Source organism: Parasteatoda tepidariorum, chromosome 2 (assembly GCF_982258835.1).
Source record: "Parasteatoda tepidariorum strain Cologne lab strain chromosome 2, Ptep-v5.0, whole genome shotgun sequence".
NCBI lineage: Eukaryota > Metazoa > Arthropoda > Arachnida > Araneae > Theridiidae > Parasteatoda > Parasteatoda tepidariorum.
Window position 1 is genome coordinate 71410353 of NC_141756.1, and position 18180 is coordinate 71428532.

Below are 18180 nucleotides of genomic sequence, written 5' to 3' on the forward strand. Positions count from 1 at the left end.
AAAATTTCCACGAAAATATCCTTAAAGTATTTTATAATTTTCCAAAATGCAGTACTAATAAGATAATACCCCATGGATACTGTTTTGGAAGCATGTAAAATTATTTTAGGTATTTAAAACAATAAAATATTTCCAAGAAAACATCTTTGAAATATTTGATATTTTTCCAAAATGCTGTACTAACAAGATAATACCCCATGGATACTGTTTTGGAAGCATGCTAAACTATTTTAGATATTTAAAACAATAAAATATTTAGAAGAAAATATCTCTGAAATATTTTATATTTTTTCAAAATATTGTAGTTATAAGGTAATGCCCCATGGATACTGTTTTGAAAGCATACAAAACTATTTTAGGTATTTAAAACAATTCAATATTTCCAAGAAAACATCCTTAAAGTATTTTATATCTTTCCAAAATGCAGTACTAATAAGATAATACCCCATGGATACTGTTTTGGAAGCATGTAAAATTATTTTAGGTACTTAAAACAATAAAATATTCAGAAGGAAATATCTCTGAAATATTTTATATTTTTTCAAAATATTGTAGTTATAACATAATGCCATACTGTTTTGAAAGCACTCAAAACTATTTTAAGTTTTTAAAACATTTAAATACTTCGGATATATCAATGAAGCTTTTTGAGACAAGCAAATAGTTATTCTGGAAATTAATTTTTTGTAATTGTGTAAGCACCTAATTTTAAAACTGAATGACTAAAATTATTACATAATAAAATAAAAAGAGATAATAATAATAATCTACATGTTCCTTTTGAGACTTCACTGCATGAACTTTTATTTCAACAGCTGCTAAGAAAAATTGTTTAAAAATAAATTGAAAACAGATAACAGATGTTAATAAAGGTAATGTTATTACTAACGAGATTAATAATCCTAACTGTGGAGCTATAGCTCTATTTACTCCACTGCTATTTTAAGACACACGGCTATGACGGAATCCATTAGTTAATAAAAGAGTTGAAATAATCCCAAAGTGGAAGTATCGATTATGAAATGTGTTAATACACTAACTTAAAAATTATCTAAAATAATACACTGCAAAAAAATAACTCTACATTCTATAAAAAAATTAAAAAAAGCATATTTTTCACAAAATTCACTGCTTAAGGATAAAAGCAGATTTTTTTTTGTTTTTAATCGTTACCCTCGCGTTACAAAAAATTCCCATTTTTTTACAGATTTTTTCCTTATATTTGATTGTTTAGGGTCGTGGAAGCTCAGTGGTTAAAGAATCAGACTCTGGTTCAGAGAAGTCGAGGTTCGATTCTAGACTCCGATAAGATTGACCGAGTACTTGCGATGTACGTGCTTGTAAAAACTGTGAAATCGAAAGTACTATGGTCGGTCGCTGAGCAGTACTATGAATACAAGGATCGGGAGAAAATTTCCTTCCCCTTTAGATCTATGTCTAAATTGAGGAAGTGGCCTCTCACTAATTGAGATGGCATGTTTTTGGATCATCCTTCGGGATGTTTCCCAGACCGTTGCCAATAGCCCATTGTGCAGATCCAGCGAGACTTATATAAAGTATCTTCCTACCTACATATTTGACGGTTTAAGGCTGTTTTTCACAAAATATACTTTTTACCCTAATTATGAAGGTATTTAAAACTTTCAATTCTAATTCTAGTTTTTGCCATGTAGTTTTGCTTACAATAGGAAAATTTTAACTTTTTTCAAATCATTTAACGATAATTTTTTATACTTGCTCTAACTTTTCAGAAAATACTTTAAGTTCTGAACATCGCTTAAACAAAATTGTGATTCGACTTCATTGATAACTATCTATCTTTATGATTTTTCCTGTAAGTTTAGTTTACAGGAATTTTCAAAAGGGTGGGAAAATATAGTTTTAAAAGTTTTTACACTTAAACTTGATTTCAATAAGTAAAGACTAAGAGACAGTTTAAGTGCTTTCTTCGTAACCAAATAATAGAGCTACCGTGAATAAGAGGATAGAGCGCTCGCCTGTTAATGAAGGGACCAGGGTTTGCATTCCGGATCTGACTGGTCATGAGGATTTTGCTCTTGAGTCGCACTGACCGCAATGACGACATTTATATTGCCGAGATTTTTTGGTTGTTAAAGTATAGTTTTTTTGTTAAAATGACAGAGTTCTAATGTTAAAGTACTTACTTACCCACAATACAGTACTTATTGCTTAAAAAAAGCCTCCGCTTTTAAAAAACAATATTTTTTTGTTAAATAAATATTTTTATACTGGCACCAGCTGACAGTTTTTTTCTGGTCAGCATGTTAATATATATATATATATATATATATATATATATATATATATATATATATATATATATATATATATATATATATATATGTAATACAATAAGTAAATACTTTTGTATTAATAAAAGAATTAAATCTCTTTCGTTTTTATAACATGTCTTTGTTAAAGAATAAGCGTAGAGAGATTCTATTTTGGGAATTCAAGGCTGAAAACATACCATTGAAATATAAATAGATTTATATTTCAAGGGAAGAGTTATTTTTAGAATCGTTCCCTTTTTCACTACCATATAAGGAAGCAGAAATGATTTTCCTTAATGCGTAAGGTTACAAGGAATGTACGAATGTGCCTTTTTACTTCAAATCTATGTTGGTATAAAACCTAAGCGCGCATAGTTTTGCGTGTCCTTTTCATAATAATGTGATCCTGATAAGCTGTGCCGGAATTGTCCGGAGTCTTGTCCATTCCCCTCCCGTAGGGAACTTGGACGTCCACTGTTAGCAATGCCAGCCTACCTTTAATAAACCTGTTTAGAACGTCAAAAAAAAAAAAAAAAAAAAAAAATTAGAATACTTTAAATTTAAAATTTTTAGGTTGGTACGATTGTTCCTTTTTCCCTACTACAAACAACATTTTTTTCAATTATGTAAAGAAAAATATTATTTACAATGACAAAATTAACTGCAAAAACTTTTTTTTAGAATAGAGAGATTAATATAATATTGTTCTTTAGTGCATTTAAAATGTTTTTTTTTGGGAAAAAAAAAGTATGGTTCAAACGTCAATTAAACTAGTGACGGCAAACAAAATTAAGTCATTATTTAAACTTTTGTTTTCTAATGATTTTTCAAGATTTAACCACATGAAAAATTAAATTGTTCAGAACTTTCTTTTGAACTTAAAAATGAAGAGTTTTCAAATAAACTTAAAAAAAGTGTAATACTTCTTTTACTTTTTCGGACTTGGTCAAAACTAAAAATTCCTATTTTAAAAAATGTGAAACCCAAACAAACGGACAGTTAGCACTTAGCAAAATTTGTGAGACTCCCTTATTACGATAGGCTAAATTTTTAAATCAGCTAAGTTTTTTATATTTGATACTGATTTACCATATGCTTTAGTAGGGTTGTAGACTTGCAGGGATTTTTGTTTGTTTATTAATTGTGTCGGGCCAGTTGTTATTCTATTTGGTAAGAGACTGATCATCTCTGCTAATTCTAAAAGTGACAACTTATCTTTGCACATTAAGCAGCAGAGTTCTCAAAATGTTAAGGTTAAAAATGGTGAAAAAGATGTTTCAAAAAAGTAAACATCGAAAAAAGAAAAGAATGATGCTTCAAAAAAGTAAGCATCGAAAAAATGAATGTTAAGGATGTTTCAGTAAAAGTAAACATCAAAAAATAGAAAGAAAGAATGTCCAAAAAGTTCAAATGATTCGAAGATAGATCTAGGTAATGGATGCGTTCATTATCAGGTTAATATCGACGAAAAAATATGTAAAGGGTAACAAAACAAAAAATAAAAGGAAAAATAAGAAAAAGAAAGAATGACCAAGAAACTGATTACAAAATAAATAAAAAGAAATTTAAGTAAACAAAAATTTGAAATAGTACATGTATCAAAGCTTAGGAAGTATTTTTAACCACACAGAATCTTAAATTCTGATTCAATGACACTTGTTGTCCAGTTCGTTTTGCATAAAAATTTTATATATTTTTGTGTGAAAAATTTTTTTTTGAAAATTTTAGTAGAATAGTTTATAAACATGTTTCATTTTTCTTTCTGTTTAGTTGTCTAGACAGATGAAGTGCATTATCATGTTGTTATTTTTGTCATTGTAAATAATATTTTTCTTTACATAATTGAAAAAATGTTGTTTGTAGTAGGGAAAAAGGAACAATCGTACCAACCTAAAAATTTTAAATTTAAAGTATTCTAAATTTTTTTTTGGCTCACCAAAAATTTTTTTTGGGGGGGATGTAATACAATAAGTAAATACTTTTGTATTAATAAAAGAATTAAATCTCTTTCGTTTTTATAAAATGTCTTTGTTAAAGAATAAGCGTAGAGAGATTCTATTTTGGGAATTCAAGGCTGAAAACATACCATTGAAATATAAATAGATTTATATTTCAAGGGAAGAGTTATTTTTAGAATCGTTCCCTTTTTCACTACCATATAAGGAAGCAGAAATGATTTTCCTTAATGCGTAAGGTTACAAGGAATGTACGAATGTGCCTTTTTACTTCAAATCTATGTTGGTATAAAACCTAAGCGCGCATAGTTTTGCGTGTCCTTTTCATAATAATGTGATCCTTATAAGCTGTGCCGGAATTGTCCGGAGTCTTGTCCATTCCCCTCCCGTAGGGAACTTGGACGTCCACTGTTAGCAATGCCAGCCTACCTTTAATAAACCTGTTTAGAACGTCAAAAAAAAAAAAAAAAAAAAAAAATTAGAATACTTTAAATTTAAAATTTTTAGGTTGGTACGATTGTTCCTTTTTCCCTACTACAAACAACATTTTTTTCAATTATGTAAAGAAAAATATTATTTACAATGACAAAATTAACTGCAAAAACTTTTTTTTAGAATAGAGAGATTAATATAATATTGTTCTTTAGTGCATTTAAAATGTTTTTTTTTGGGAAAAAAAAAGTATGGTTCAAACGTCAATTAAACAAATGACGGCAAACAAAATTAAGTCATTATTTAAACTTTTGTTTTCTAATGATTTTTCAAGATTTAACCACATGAAAAATTAAATTGTTCAGAACTTTCTTTTGAACTTAAAAATGAAGAGTTTTCAAATAAACTTAAAAAAAGTGTAATACTTCTTTTACTTTTTCGGACTTGGTCAAAACTAAAAATTCCTATTTTAAAAAATGTGAAACCCAAACAAACGGACAGTTAGCACTTAACAAAATTTGTGAGACTCCCTTATTACGATAGGCTAAATTTTTAAATCAGCTAAGTTTTTTATATTTGATACTGATTTACCATATGCTTTAGTAGGGTTGTAGACTTGCAGGGATTTTTGTTTGTTTATTAATTGTGTCGGGCCAGTTGTTATTCTATTTGGTAAGAGACTGATCATCTCTGCTAATTCTAAAAGTGACAACTTATCTTTGCACATTAAGCAGCAGAGTTCTCAAAATGTTAAGGTTAAAAATGGTGAAAAAGATGTTTCAAAAAAGTAAACATCGAAAAAAGAAAAGAATGATGCTTCAAAAAAGTAAGCATCGAAAAAATGAATGTTAAGGATGTTTCAGTAAAAGTAAACATCAAAAAATAGAAAGAAAGAATGTCCAAAAAGTTCAAATGATTCGAAGATAGATCTAGGTAATGGATGCGTTCATTATCAGGTTAATATCGACGAAAAAATATGTAAAGGGTAACAAAACAAAAAATAAAAGGAAAAATAAGAAAAAGAAAGAATGACCAAGAAACTGATTACAAAATAAATAAAAAGAAATTTAAGTAAACAAAAATTTGAAATAGTACATGTATCAAAGCTTAGGAAGTATTTTTAACCACACAGAATCTTAAATTCTGATTCAATGACACTTGTTGTCCAGTTCGTTTTGCATAAAAATTTTATATATTTTTGTGTGAAAAAATTTTTTTTGAAAATTTTAGTAGAATAGTTTATAAACATGTTTCATTTTTCTTTCTGTTTAGTTGTCTAGACAGATGAAGTGCATTATCATGTTGTTATTTTTGTCATTGTAAATAATATTTTTCTTTACATAATTGAAAAAATGTTGTTTGTAGTAGGGAAAAAGGAACAATCGTACCAACCTAAAAATTTTAAATTTAAAGTATTCTAAATTTTTTTTTGGCTCACCAAAAATTTTTTTTGGGGGGGGATGTAATACAATAAGTAAATACTTTTGTATTAATAAAAGAATTAAATCTCTTTCGTTTTTATAAAATGTCTTTGTTAAAGAATAAGCGTAGAGAGATTCTATTTTGGGAATTCAAGGCTGAAAACATACCATTGAAATATAAATAGATTTATATTTCAAGGGAAGAGTTATTTTTAGAATCGTTCCCTTTTTCACTACCATATAAGGAAGCAGAAATGATTTTCTTTAATGCGTAAGGATACAAGGAATGTACGAATGTGCCTTTTTACTTCAAATCTATGTTGGTATAAAACGTAAGAGCGCATAGTTTTGCGTGTCCTTTTCATAATAATGTGATCCTGATAAGCTGTGCCGGAATTGTCCGGAGTCTTGTCCACTCCCCCTCCTTTGCAGGAGTGGGGACGTGACTGTTATCGATACCAGCTATATTTAAATAAACCTGTTTAGAACGTATGATGGCTTAAGACTGCAATTATTTCAAGCTAAATACAACACTAATAACAGGGTTGGAGCCCTGTTATTACATATATATATATATATATATATATATATATATATATATATATATATATATATTAACGTAATAACGAATAACATATAAAATAACATAGATTAAGTAGCATCAAGAATTCAAAATCGATGGAAAGCAGATTAAAGTAGCATAACACATTTAGCATAGATGGATAATGAAATTTAATATTGACATATTTATTACAGGGGAAAATGAACTTTAACATCAAGCATTTAGTATATATGTAAACAGATTTGAAAAATTTAGTTTATTTATACTTGACTTAAAGAGGATTTTAATAGCATAACACATTTAACATAGATTAAAATTGTATTTAAATAACCAATAACATTTAATATAAATGAAAAAAAGGGTCTAAATAGCAAAACAACTTTAATACCTAAGAAAAGTGAATTAAAATATCATAGCAAACTAAATACATGTAGAAAAGGGTTGTACATAATCATCAGTTTTCAGTAAATAAAATAAAGGTACTATATATTTTTGGTACTTTTGCGAATTTTAGAAAATCATCAAACATACATTGTCTTTGAAGTTGTTCTGCAACAAAAGCAATAAAAAAAAGGATTTTGTTTCCTTTAAAACAGCGATTAGATGAAATGTAAGAAAGCTTGAAAGAATCATTTTCTTTCTAACGTTAAGGCTAAATATTTCTTTTCTTTCTAAACTAAAAGAATCAATAGCTCGCAGCTTTACTCTGGCGTGAAAATTTGCAGCTGTCTTAAGCAAATAATGACATTCTTCATCATTTTGCAGAGCACGAGTCCCACAAACCATTTTGCCATTTAGAATTGAGCTTAGAAGCTTTGCTTGTTCTTTCAAAAGTCTTTTCAACGATTATCTTAACGGAGGACAATTTAAAAATGTTAGATACGTTCGTTAGTTCATATATTGGGAAATTAATTGTATTTTTATTAGTTTCTATTCGTATGTATAACGGAAATTTTTTTTAAAATCAAGAGGATTTCTTCCTCATTAATCATAACAGTTCAACAGCGTTTAATAAATTATGAGGATTTGGTGTATCGTATTTTTTTAAAAAAAATACTTAATTTTTCTGATTAAGTTGAGGATAAAAATGTTTCACATTTTAAACTAGCTTGCATAAAATATTACAGATTTTATAAATTAAAATGTAATCATAATTTCATGGTTTTTGAATTATTTATTGTAATTCGTATGCATTTTATTTACTATATTTTAACTTTTGCTTTAGTAATTGTTTCCTAATTCATAGCGAATAGGTCATTTCTTTTCATTTTATCACTGATAAAAATGAAAACGCAAACAATATGAAACATTTTGTTTAATGCACAATAATTTGTTCCGGTTTAGCGATAAAAAATTTGAATTTTACAAACTAAATACACAATTAAAATAAATTCCTTGTAGTTCATTAAAGTTATAAATATTTGTAACAAAAAAAAACACAATTTTTCTTGAACAAAATTTAAAGTGGACATAATCTTAGGGAGGAGATTGATCTCGCAGAAACAAAATCGCAAGTGGAGATACTCTATGGAATCGGATCAAACTTTTCAGTGACAAAATATTGGGGGAAGAAATTTGTAGGAAAAAAACATAAATTGGGCACAATCTTAGGGATGTGAACGAATCTCGCTGGAACAAAATAGCAAAGTAAAATGTTTCTCGAAAAAATCTCGATTGAACATTGAATCTCGATACATTGGAACTGGACCTAATTTCACTAAGACTAAATGTTGCATTGTTCAAACGAATGAATAAAATATTGACTTAACTTAATTGAGGGTATAGGCACTTTTTCTCTGAAACTAAATATCACTTGGTACAATTTTGTGTGACCAAAATTTCAAGTCTGACTCAGTCTTGGGAATAGGATTTAATCTCGTGAAAACAAATTCTCGTATTGTTTCGTTCAAATTACGAATTTATATACAAATTATTAAGAGTCTACGAAAATTTGCACCAGTTTCAATTAGTTTTCCACAAATATAGCTCAAGGGGAATTTTGTCTAAGAGCAAATATTTAGACTGCCACGAGACTATATTTGTGACAGTGACGTTTAGCATACGCAAATATGTACCAGCAACATTTAAATTTTCACAAACCACAGCTTAAGAATCTAAGAACAAGTATTTGGATTGCCAGGAAACTAAATAGTTAGAGTTTTCGAATATTTGACTTAGTAAACTAGTATTAAATATTTTTCATATTGTGTTCAAACCTATATTAGTTGACATTTCTGTACATATTCATTATCTAAAATGCAAAGACACTCTCATTAAAAACTCGTATGGGTAGTTGTATTACTAATGGGATGAGATGCTTTTAAATTGCAAGGCTTTAAAGGCCTAAGGGGAAATTTCGAAACAGACATCTAACTATTCGGAGATTTAAGTTGTGAGTCAGTTTAAAAATAGTAATTTAGATTAGAATAATTTAACATTTCAACGTTTTGATTGAAATTTAACATCCAATGATTTATATTATATTACTGTAAAAGGAACTATATATTATAATGTAAGGTAAATACATCTTAAATTGAAGAAAGTTGAATCATGATGTGGTTGATATATATATATATATATATATATATATATATATATATATATATATATATATATATATATATATTACATCCACGCTACAATTAACGAATCTTTGTAATGTCATTCTCTAAATTCTGCTATCTGTTCTTTAACTTGATAAGAACTTATAATAAAAAATTGTACTTCGCAATAGCACACGGACCTACATATGTATGTTAAATGCAGTGTAGTGTAAATCCTATAACACTGGTTGTATATTCTTATTATCTTTGTACAACTTTGCTGTTTTTTAAATTAAGAAAAGTTATTCCAAATATTGACAAAGAAACCTATGTATGTAAGTGAATACGTAAATAGATCCCACTTCACCCATGAAAACTGCATACAACTGACACAATAGCTTGATCTATTCGAGTACAGTTTTTTCTTTCTAATTCGTATCATCATTTAAGCCCATTTTCCCTCTAATTGATAAATATATTAGAAAAATAAGCAATTCACCATCACCTAAGTCCTATAAGCCATTTAAATAAACCTCCATTTTAATTAAACCACCGAAATGTAAACAATTGGTTACTATTCTATTTGCTAAACGGCATAGACATCAAAAAGTTAAAATTATCAAATGTATGGTAAAATGAATTAAAGATCTGGAAAAAAAATTTCGGTAATTTTTTACTGATACTTTAGAGCATGGTATAAAAACTATTTATTCAGTTAAATTTACTTTTTAGTTTTATATTTTTACTAAATGTGTGGTAATAAGAACTATAATTTTTAAAACGAGAATTTTTGGTAAGTTCAGTACACTGGGTTGTTAGTAAAATCTGACATTTGGGTCCATGTTAACTTTGAGTTCTGGGTTGTTAGGAGAAAAAAATCATAATTGCATAGCTAGTGAGAACTGTGCGTAGTGCATTAAGTCCAAAAGATTAAAAACCTGGAAAAAAAAAGAAAACGTTAAAAACATTTTATTAAGTAAACAGGAGTTCGGAAAATTACATTTTTCTTAATATCACAACATATTGCAACTTACGCGGAATTTAAAAAGTGCAAAAAATATAAATATTTTCAAAAATATTTGAAAAACTCGTTAAAAGAAAGCATGTAAATGATATTTGCACAAAAATTTATAATATTTTTACTTTAATAAAAAATTTAAAAATGAAGCTTTTTTCTGCCTTTTTCTCTAACTCTGAATATCATACGTGACCAAAACAAATAAATATTTATTTTCTTTATCATTTTTAGCTAAGTAAAGAAGCTGAAGTACGACTTTTGTTTTGGTATTAGAAGTTGTCATTCTAAAATATCCATTTTTTTGTCTACCCTTCTATGCAAATTTTTTTGCACTCTCCAAAGTATGATTTATAAACCCTAATCAAGTTGAAAAACAGAAAGCGCTAGTTAGAGAAGAACATTACAAAGATACTTCCAATGTAGCGTGGAGCTAGTATAGTAGGTAGCGTGTTTGGATCCCGCTATAACCTTAAATACATTCTAGGGATGCCTATATATATATGTTCTATACTCTATATTACTCTATGACTCGATATTATGTTCTCTATATTATGTTCTTTGTTCAATGTTCTATGTTCTATGTTCTTCGTTCTATGTGCTATCTTTAAGTGCTATCTTTAAAAGTAATTCGTTATATTTTATATGTCCCCAAAGTTTTATTTCTAAATTAGAATACGTCTTTTTTGTTTAACTATAACTTTTGAGCATCGCTATTTCTGAATCACTCAAATTTCGATATTTTACGTTTAGGATGTTTCCAGTGCGTAATTAGAATTATTATGTTGTTAATAAATTAATAATATTTAGAATATTTATTATGGAGTGACGTTATTAAGATTTTTCTGCTGTTATCATGATACTTTTGATGCTATGTTTTTTTAGGATAATTATTATGCAATGCATCTTTATGATTATTGTAAAATTGTTTGTTATTTTTATGCCAGAAGGTTATACAAATGTTTTGAAAATTATTTTGTTATCTAATCAAGTTATTAATGAAGTCTTTTCTCGTGCAAGATAAAATGATACATGTTTTTTGATTGACATTTTGTGTGTCCTGTGATACACATGAAAAAAAGGTTATTTTTTAAATTAAACGTTTACGATAATCATTTACTTTAAACAAGCCTTTTTTTAAGTAAATGTTTCAGTAGTAATTTTAGAATATTCATATTGTTATGTATCTTATTGATTATTATAAAATTGTTTATTATTTGTATGTTATAATATTGTATGAGTGTTTTAAATTATTGATGTAGTCTTTCTTTGCACAAGATACTTTTGATACACATTTTTTATACTTATATATTTTTTTGATATACATTTACTTGTTATAAATTTTTTCAATTGATATTTTGCGTTTTCATGCGATACGTAAAATTTCTGCTGTTTAAAGTGAGCATGTCTGTTTGTTTAACTAAACTAATTAAACTTAAAATGAATTTTTACTTTTTACTGGGTGCAATTTGCCGTCAATACAGTTTTGAGCTAAATTTGTTTTCTGTCATATGATAATCTAATCTATTCAAACTGCTTGAAGGGTTTCAAAATTCTAACAAATTAAATTATATTTTTTCTTTAGCCTTGAAATGCCTTTATTTAAGTATCTATCATTTCTTTACATCCCAGTAAAATTTTGGACTATAGCCAGTGTTTCAAGTAGAGATATTTGAAAAAACAATTCAAATAATGATAGTAGTTCATAATACTGCATTTTCGTTTTTTAAATTTTCTTTTATAATAATTTCATGTTTGAAAGAAAAACTACTTTCTGAATATGTCAATCCAATGTAGTATGAAGTTTGAATAAGAGAAAGCTTTTCAAATTTTAAGAGTAATTATAATATGTAGAGTTATTGATATATACTATATATATATATATAGAGAGAGAGAGATTAAAAATTATGCATTTTTTAACAAAAAATGCAGATTTTATTAGAACATTTCATTGCTCTTTTTCGATTAATTCTTGCTTTAAATTTTATTTAATGATATTTTAACCAAGAAAATATTAAAATACAAAACTTTTGAGATTGGAGATTCATACTTAGGATTCATCTTCTTGTAAATGCTGCTGTTTCTTTATAGTTAAATTCTTTATTCTGCTTAGCGTAGTGTAGCAGAAAAATATATAAAAAAAAAGTTGTGCTGGTCGATGTAGTAATTATACTATACGAGGGAAAAGTGAATGATATCTTGATATAAGCAAAGTGCTTCTTGGACTCATGGAGCAAACTTAGTAAAGTAAGCATTATAAGAATTAGGAATTGCGCAAGAACCCGTTACCGGAAATGTCATCGTGTCACAGTTTCTATTTGTGCCTATGAACAGGTACTTCTGTTTATCTCAATTATCTTAATTTCATTTAAATTTTATGTTTTTTGCCTATTGTATTTAAATAGGTTCAGTTGAAAACTGCGTTTAAATAGGTTCAGTTTTAGATTTTTGAAATTAATTTAATGATTAACTTGACAGGCTGGACAAATCATTAAATTACTATGAAGCAGCTATTTCTTTACCTATTTTAAAGCAATTTTCTATAATAAATATTAAAAACGTAAAATTAAGGAGAAATAAAGATAATTTAGACAAAAAAAGTACCTGTTCAAAGACACACTTAGAAACAGTTCTTAATAGGAAAATGGCCAGCGACGTAGATTACATTTCTGGTTATGGATTCGCATTCAATTTTTAATCTTTATCATCTGCCCTACCTCCTCTGCAAGTTTGTACTGTAAATTTTGATCTCCCTAACATATTTCTTATGGCTCCTGTGCAATGCCATATTTAGACATAACTAAATATTTAACTAATTTCGGTAATAACAACTTATGTATTTTTAAAGATTTAATTTAAATGTCGAAATATGAAAATTTTACTATAGCAGCAATATATTTAGGTTATCAATCGATTTTCAATGATGATCGCACCATTCTGTTTATTGCCAGTCTCAGAAATATGCGAAAAAACTGCATATAAAAAGATTTTCAAACAGAGAAAAGTTTGTTTCGTAAGACGTTGAATTTAGTTTATTATAGTAGCCAAACTTTAAAGTTTTAATTATGAAAAGTATTTTCGTAGCGACAGTAAATATTTAAAGCAAAATAAGAAGCGTAATGACATTGGTATATGTAAAGGATACTATTTACTTGGTTCCTAAACGTCTTTTTTAAAGAGCAATCGGTTTAAATCATTAAAATAAAAATATTCTTTTTAAAAAAATTGCGAGACAACTATTAATCATTAATTTGTTTTAAGTCATGCATTTTATTTAAATAACAAAAATTATATTATAAGTACATGGATCCAGATATTATAATCTTAATCCAGATACATGTAATACCATCGCAGAAAATATGTGTTGATTACGTCCATGCAACAAAATGTTGTTAAACATATGGTGTTTAGTTATGGTATACTGTGAAAAATGCTTTGAAAATCTTGCTAAACGCCGCAAGTTTAGAAAGACTTCATGATGTTTAATAAATGTTTTACTTTAAAACATTAAAAAAATGAAATTTAAGAGAAAATGCAAAATAAACTATAACAAACTAGCTTGATATTAAAATGAGCCAAACATTATGAATATGCAAAGAAGTAGATCGATGCAACATGCATCAAAATTCTAGTACTGATTGTGGAATGCATTACAGATAAACTATTATGAATATTTCTTTTAGCTAATTATGATCAAATCAGTTATTCTCAAACATGCTTAATGCAAAGTTTTCTATTTGCATTGTATTAGACAAATATGGCATTATTTTCATTTACTAATACTGCCTGTTGGTAAGTTAATTTAAATTAGGATTTTATTTCGCATTAATCTAACCGAATAAACCTCCAAAATGAGCTTAAGCTCTCCTGAGGCGAAAGTTCATGACCTTTTCAATTCTGCCGCTCCGTAGAAGTTTACTTCTGAGAATGCAGTCACATTTCGCACCGTTGCTGGACGACCGTAAAATCACATACAATTCATGTTAATACACTAGGAAAAAATAACACCATAAAGGGTTACGGTCCCAATAAAAAGAAGCAAGAGAAAATAAGGGAGTTCCACGTGATAAATTGTCTCCCATATTCGGAAATGAAGAAAAAGGGAACACAGCATAGGAGGCGAAAAACAAGAACAAAAAATAACGTTAACGTATTACGTGGATTTCAGCAGCGCCGCTGTAAGGTTACCTCCTCACTCCCAATGTCCCCGAGAAGCGCATCTGCGCAAATGCCAAACCATCGATCCAGCAGGTCGCCCGATCGACGCAGGCCAGTAGAAAGAACATCCCGATTATCTTTCCGTACTTTGTCGGTCACGGATAAGTGGTAAAGACTAACCACTGGACTGACCCCTTTACTGATATCACATCATCAACATATTCCTAGATCAATCTATCCCAATTTCTGGTTTGGAGGACAGAGGACATCATCTTTTAGAGACTTCTGCAGCCTCCGTCCAAGGCACAACTTTTCTGGCAATAAGTTCTCCTCTACATTCCTCACTATTGCTACTGGTTCAACTGTGCTCGAATAGAGCATGCTGCAGCATTTCTGCCGCAGCAGCCATTGAAACCAATTGTCGGAAAAGCACTTTCGCCCAGTTTGAAAGCACCTTTCTCACTATTTATGCGCGAACAGTTGCTATTTATAGAAACCGGTGAGAGACCAGTACTCAATGATGATAACGGCAAGTCCTCTCCAGCAGACTTTCAAGATTACATTTTTCTGATTTGATACAATTTTTTTTCCGGCTGGAGTAAAAAAAGAAGTAGGGGAAGAAATTTGGTTAAAATAAATTTTTCGTATTTGAATGGTGCTTGCAGTTTGGCGCTGGAAGTGGCATTGCAGAAGAAGCATCAGAAGGAAGCGAGCAAAGTGGGCAAGAATGACTCCTAAATCCGTTGAAGTGTTCTTGACTCGAAGCTGTTACGGTCGTCGTTGTGGACTGTTGTTCTTTTCTCTTTTTTATCCTATCTGTTAGTTGAAGTGAATTTTTGCTCATACACTGCCCTTTTACACTCGCTATTGCAAGCTGAAGAAATTTAAACATACCAATAAAAAGCTCACGATTCATCGCTATGATGTGCTGGATCTACATTGTACAAGTGTTCTTTTTTATTAGTAGCCTGTTAAAAGGTAAGATTTTCAATTGTTTTAGAAATAAGCATTAATTAATAAGCTTTAAATTTAAATGGTATAGCACTATGAAATTATAATTAGAATTTTTTTTAAAATTGTGCACTTTACATTTTAACAATGCAGATCTAGCTCATCATCGCTATGATATGCTGAATCTGCATTGTACAATAGTTCTTTTTTATTAGTAGCCTGTGAGATTTTGAATTTGCTTTAGAAATACATATTAATTAATAGGCTTTAAAATTAAAAGTAACAAACGCTTTAAAATTATAATAAAATTTTCTAATTTTAATTGGGCAATTTGTTTTACTGTTAAAACATTTTTTTTTCTGATTTTAAAATTGAAAATCGAATTTTGTTTTCAACTTTATTTTTGAATTAGAACTATGAAAACTAGTTTATCGACATTTTTACATGTGATTTTAAATTTAAGAAAGATTTTTGTTATTTAAATAAATTAAAATCGTTCATATGCATAATTTTGTATTGCAAACAAATTTTTTGTAATTATATTTTGCTTACACTAAATTTTATAACTGCATGCATTGAAATGCATATGCACGGTAAATGTTTATAGTTTGCATTGTATTGTGTACTGTACTTAAAGATATAAATATTTGTGTCTTTTATTTGTCTATTGAAGATATATTTGATTAATTTTGGGGGGTTTATTTATAATTATATGGGTCCAGAAATTTAAATATGTTTTTCCTTAAAGACGTATTTTTAAACTATCATCAAAATTCTGTGAAGTTTTACTCCACAGTAAGGGTGTTTTATTTTTTGGAAAATATATTTAAAACTCTCAATGTAGTTAGACAATTTTGTCATGGTTTATTTTCAGATACATGGTCTTATAATCTAATGAATATATTACTTTAGTTTGATTTATTTTGGCAGCGGAGCAAGCAGGAGATGCAGTAATTTTAAAATAAAATAGAAATAACTTGAACTACCTTCAATATAAAGCCAACTTCTATTGTAAAAAAAAATTGACTTTAGACCATTATTTACGTAGGGCTGTAGAAATTCTTTTTTTTTAATTTTTTATATGTTGTAGAATCCTGAAGAACAAAATTATTTTAATTTAAATTATTAAAGCAATTTTGAAGGTTTAGAAAGTATTTTGTTGATTTTGTTTCTAAGATGTTAGTGCATAAGAGAAATGACTCAAAGTTTCGACGAACACTTGTTGTTTAGCCATATTTTACATAAATAATAACATCTAAATTCAATGTGTTTTGAGTTAAATATAAGCTAATAATAATAACAATAAATGCATAATGCTTCATACCCAGAGCAGCCAAATACAACGCTTTTTGCAGAATATTTTATAGGCTGGTGAACATTAAAAAACTTGCAAAACAAATCATACATTAAAACATAAACTTAGCTACCACTAAAAGAATTTTTTTCAAAAGCCTTAAAAAGTCTGCAAACCAACGTTACCAACCAGAGGGGGTTTGGCAGAATCAGTTGCCAAAGCTTCTTCTTCTTTTTTAAATCTTGCATAACTTTTCTGTTGGATGCTCAGTAAAGTGGGGAAATGCAAAATTAGATCAACAATCTTAATTAATTTTATTAATTTCATTAATATAACATACTTGTGCCTTCATACACAATTATTAGTAGACCCCTCATGCGAATTCTACAATTTTTTCCTTAATTGTTGCAATAATAAACATTCATTTAACAATTTTCCTTTAATTTCATATAAATAGATCTTCAAGTTTTAAAAAAATTTAACTGTTAAATCAGCTCATGGGTAAAAGAAGTTAAAAAATTTTGATGTATACTAATATAATTCATATAATTTATATAATGAATTCTAAATCCCCTACAATGTTCTATGTAAAAATATTGTTATTTTAATTAGGGGATTATTTATTTAATTTTATATGTTTTGATGGAAAAGTCTATATTTTCGAATTAATTCAATACTTTTCAATCATAACTTTTTTTTCAAAGCAAAAATGGATTATTTCTTACATTATTATTTAGCTCTTGATTATAAACCAATGAATGTTTACGTTACAAAAGTAATTAAGAATTGCATAGGCCTATCATGCACTCAACGGAGGAAATTGTTAATCTAGTTTAATATTTTTTAAACAGTTATGAGCATTTGTCCCTTGATTATGAGCCCACAAATGTTTATGCTAACAAAATAATTAAGAATTGTACATGTCTGTCACACACTCAGAGGAGGAAACTGTTAATCTATTTTAATTCAAAAACAGTTATGAGCATTTGGCTCTTGATTTTAGAACTATAAAATGTTTTAGTCATGAAAGTAATTACGAATAGCACAAGTTCATCAAGGACTTAAAGAAGGAAATCGTTAATCTGTTTTAATATTTTTAAAACAGTTATGATTATTTGACTGTTGATTATGAACCTATAAATGTCTACGTTACAAAAATAATTACAAATTGAGCATGTCTGTCAAACATTCAAAGAATAAAACTGATAATATGTTTAAATATTTTTAAAACAGTTATGAGTTAGAACTTGATTTGATGAGAAAATTCAAAGCTTAATTTGTATAAGCTGAACTTGTGAGCACAAGTAGTGGATTTTTCAAAAGAGAAATTTATTTCTCTGCAGTAAGCCTATCTTGTCTTCTTATTATAAATACATACGTAATACATTTTATTAGAAATACTTATAAGAATGCATCAGTGTATTGTTTGAATGTTCAGTTGTTTAATTTATTTTTTTATCCTATAACCAGTGAGTCACACTTAATCAGATATGATAAAAACAAAGGTCCTGGTTCATAAAATTAGATAATAATAATAATAATAATAATAATAATA

General features: G+C 28.0%; 1 protein-coding gene across 2 annotated transcripts in view; it reads left to right on the forward strand.

Moving 5' to 3' along the window:
* The first annotated feature begins 14463 nt into the window (after positions 1 to 14463).
* The window catches only part of LOC107454481 (nephrin), a 136428-nt gene continuing 132711 nt past the window's right edge, over positions 14464 to 18180 (forward strand). For both annotated transcript variants that reach the window (XM_071177675.2, XM_071177676.2), the window contains exon 1: positions 14464 to 15358. In XM_071177675.2, the coding sequence (XP_071033776.1) occupies positions 15301 to 15358 (58 nt within the window). In that variant the 5' untranslated portion in view covers positions 14464 to 15300. The remainder of the gene's footprint in view (positions 15359 to 18180) is intronic.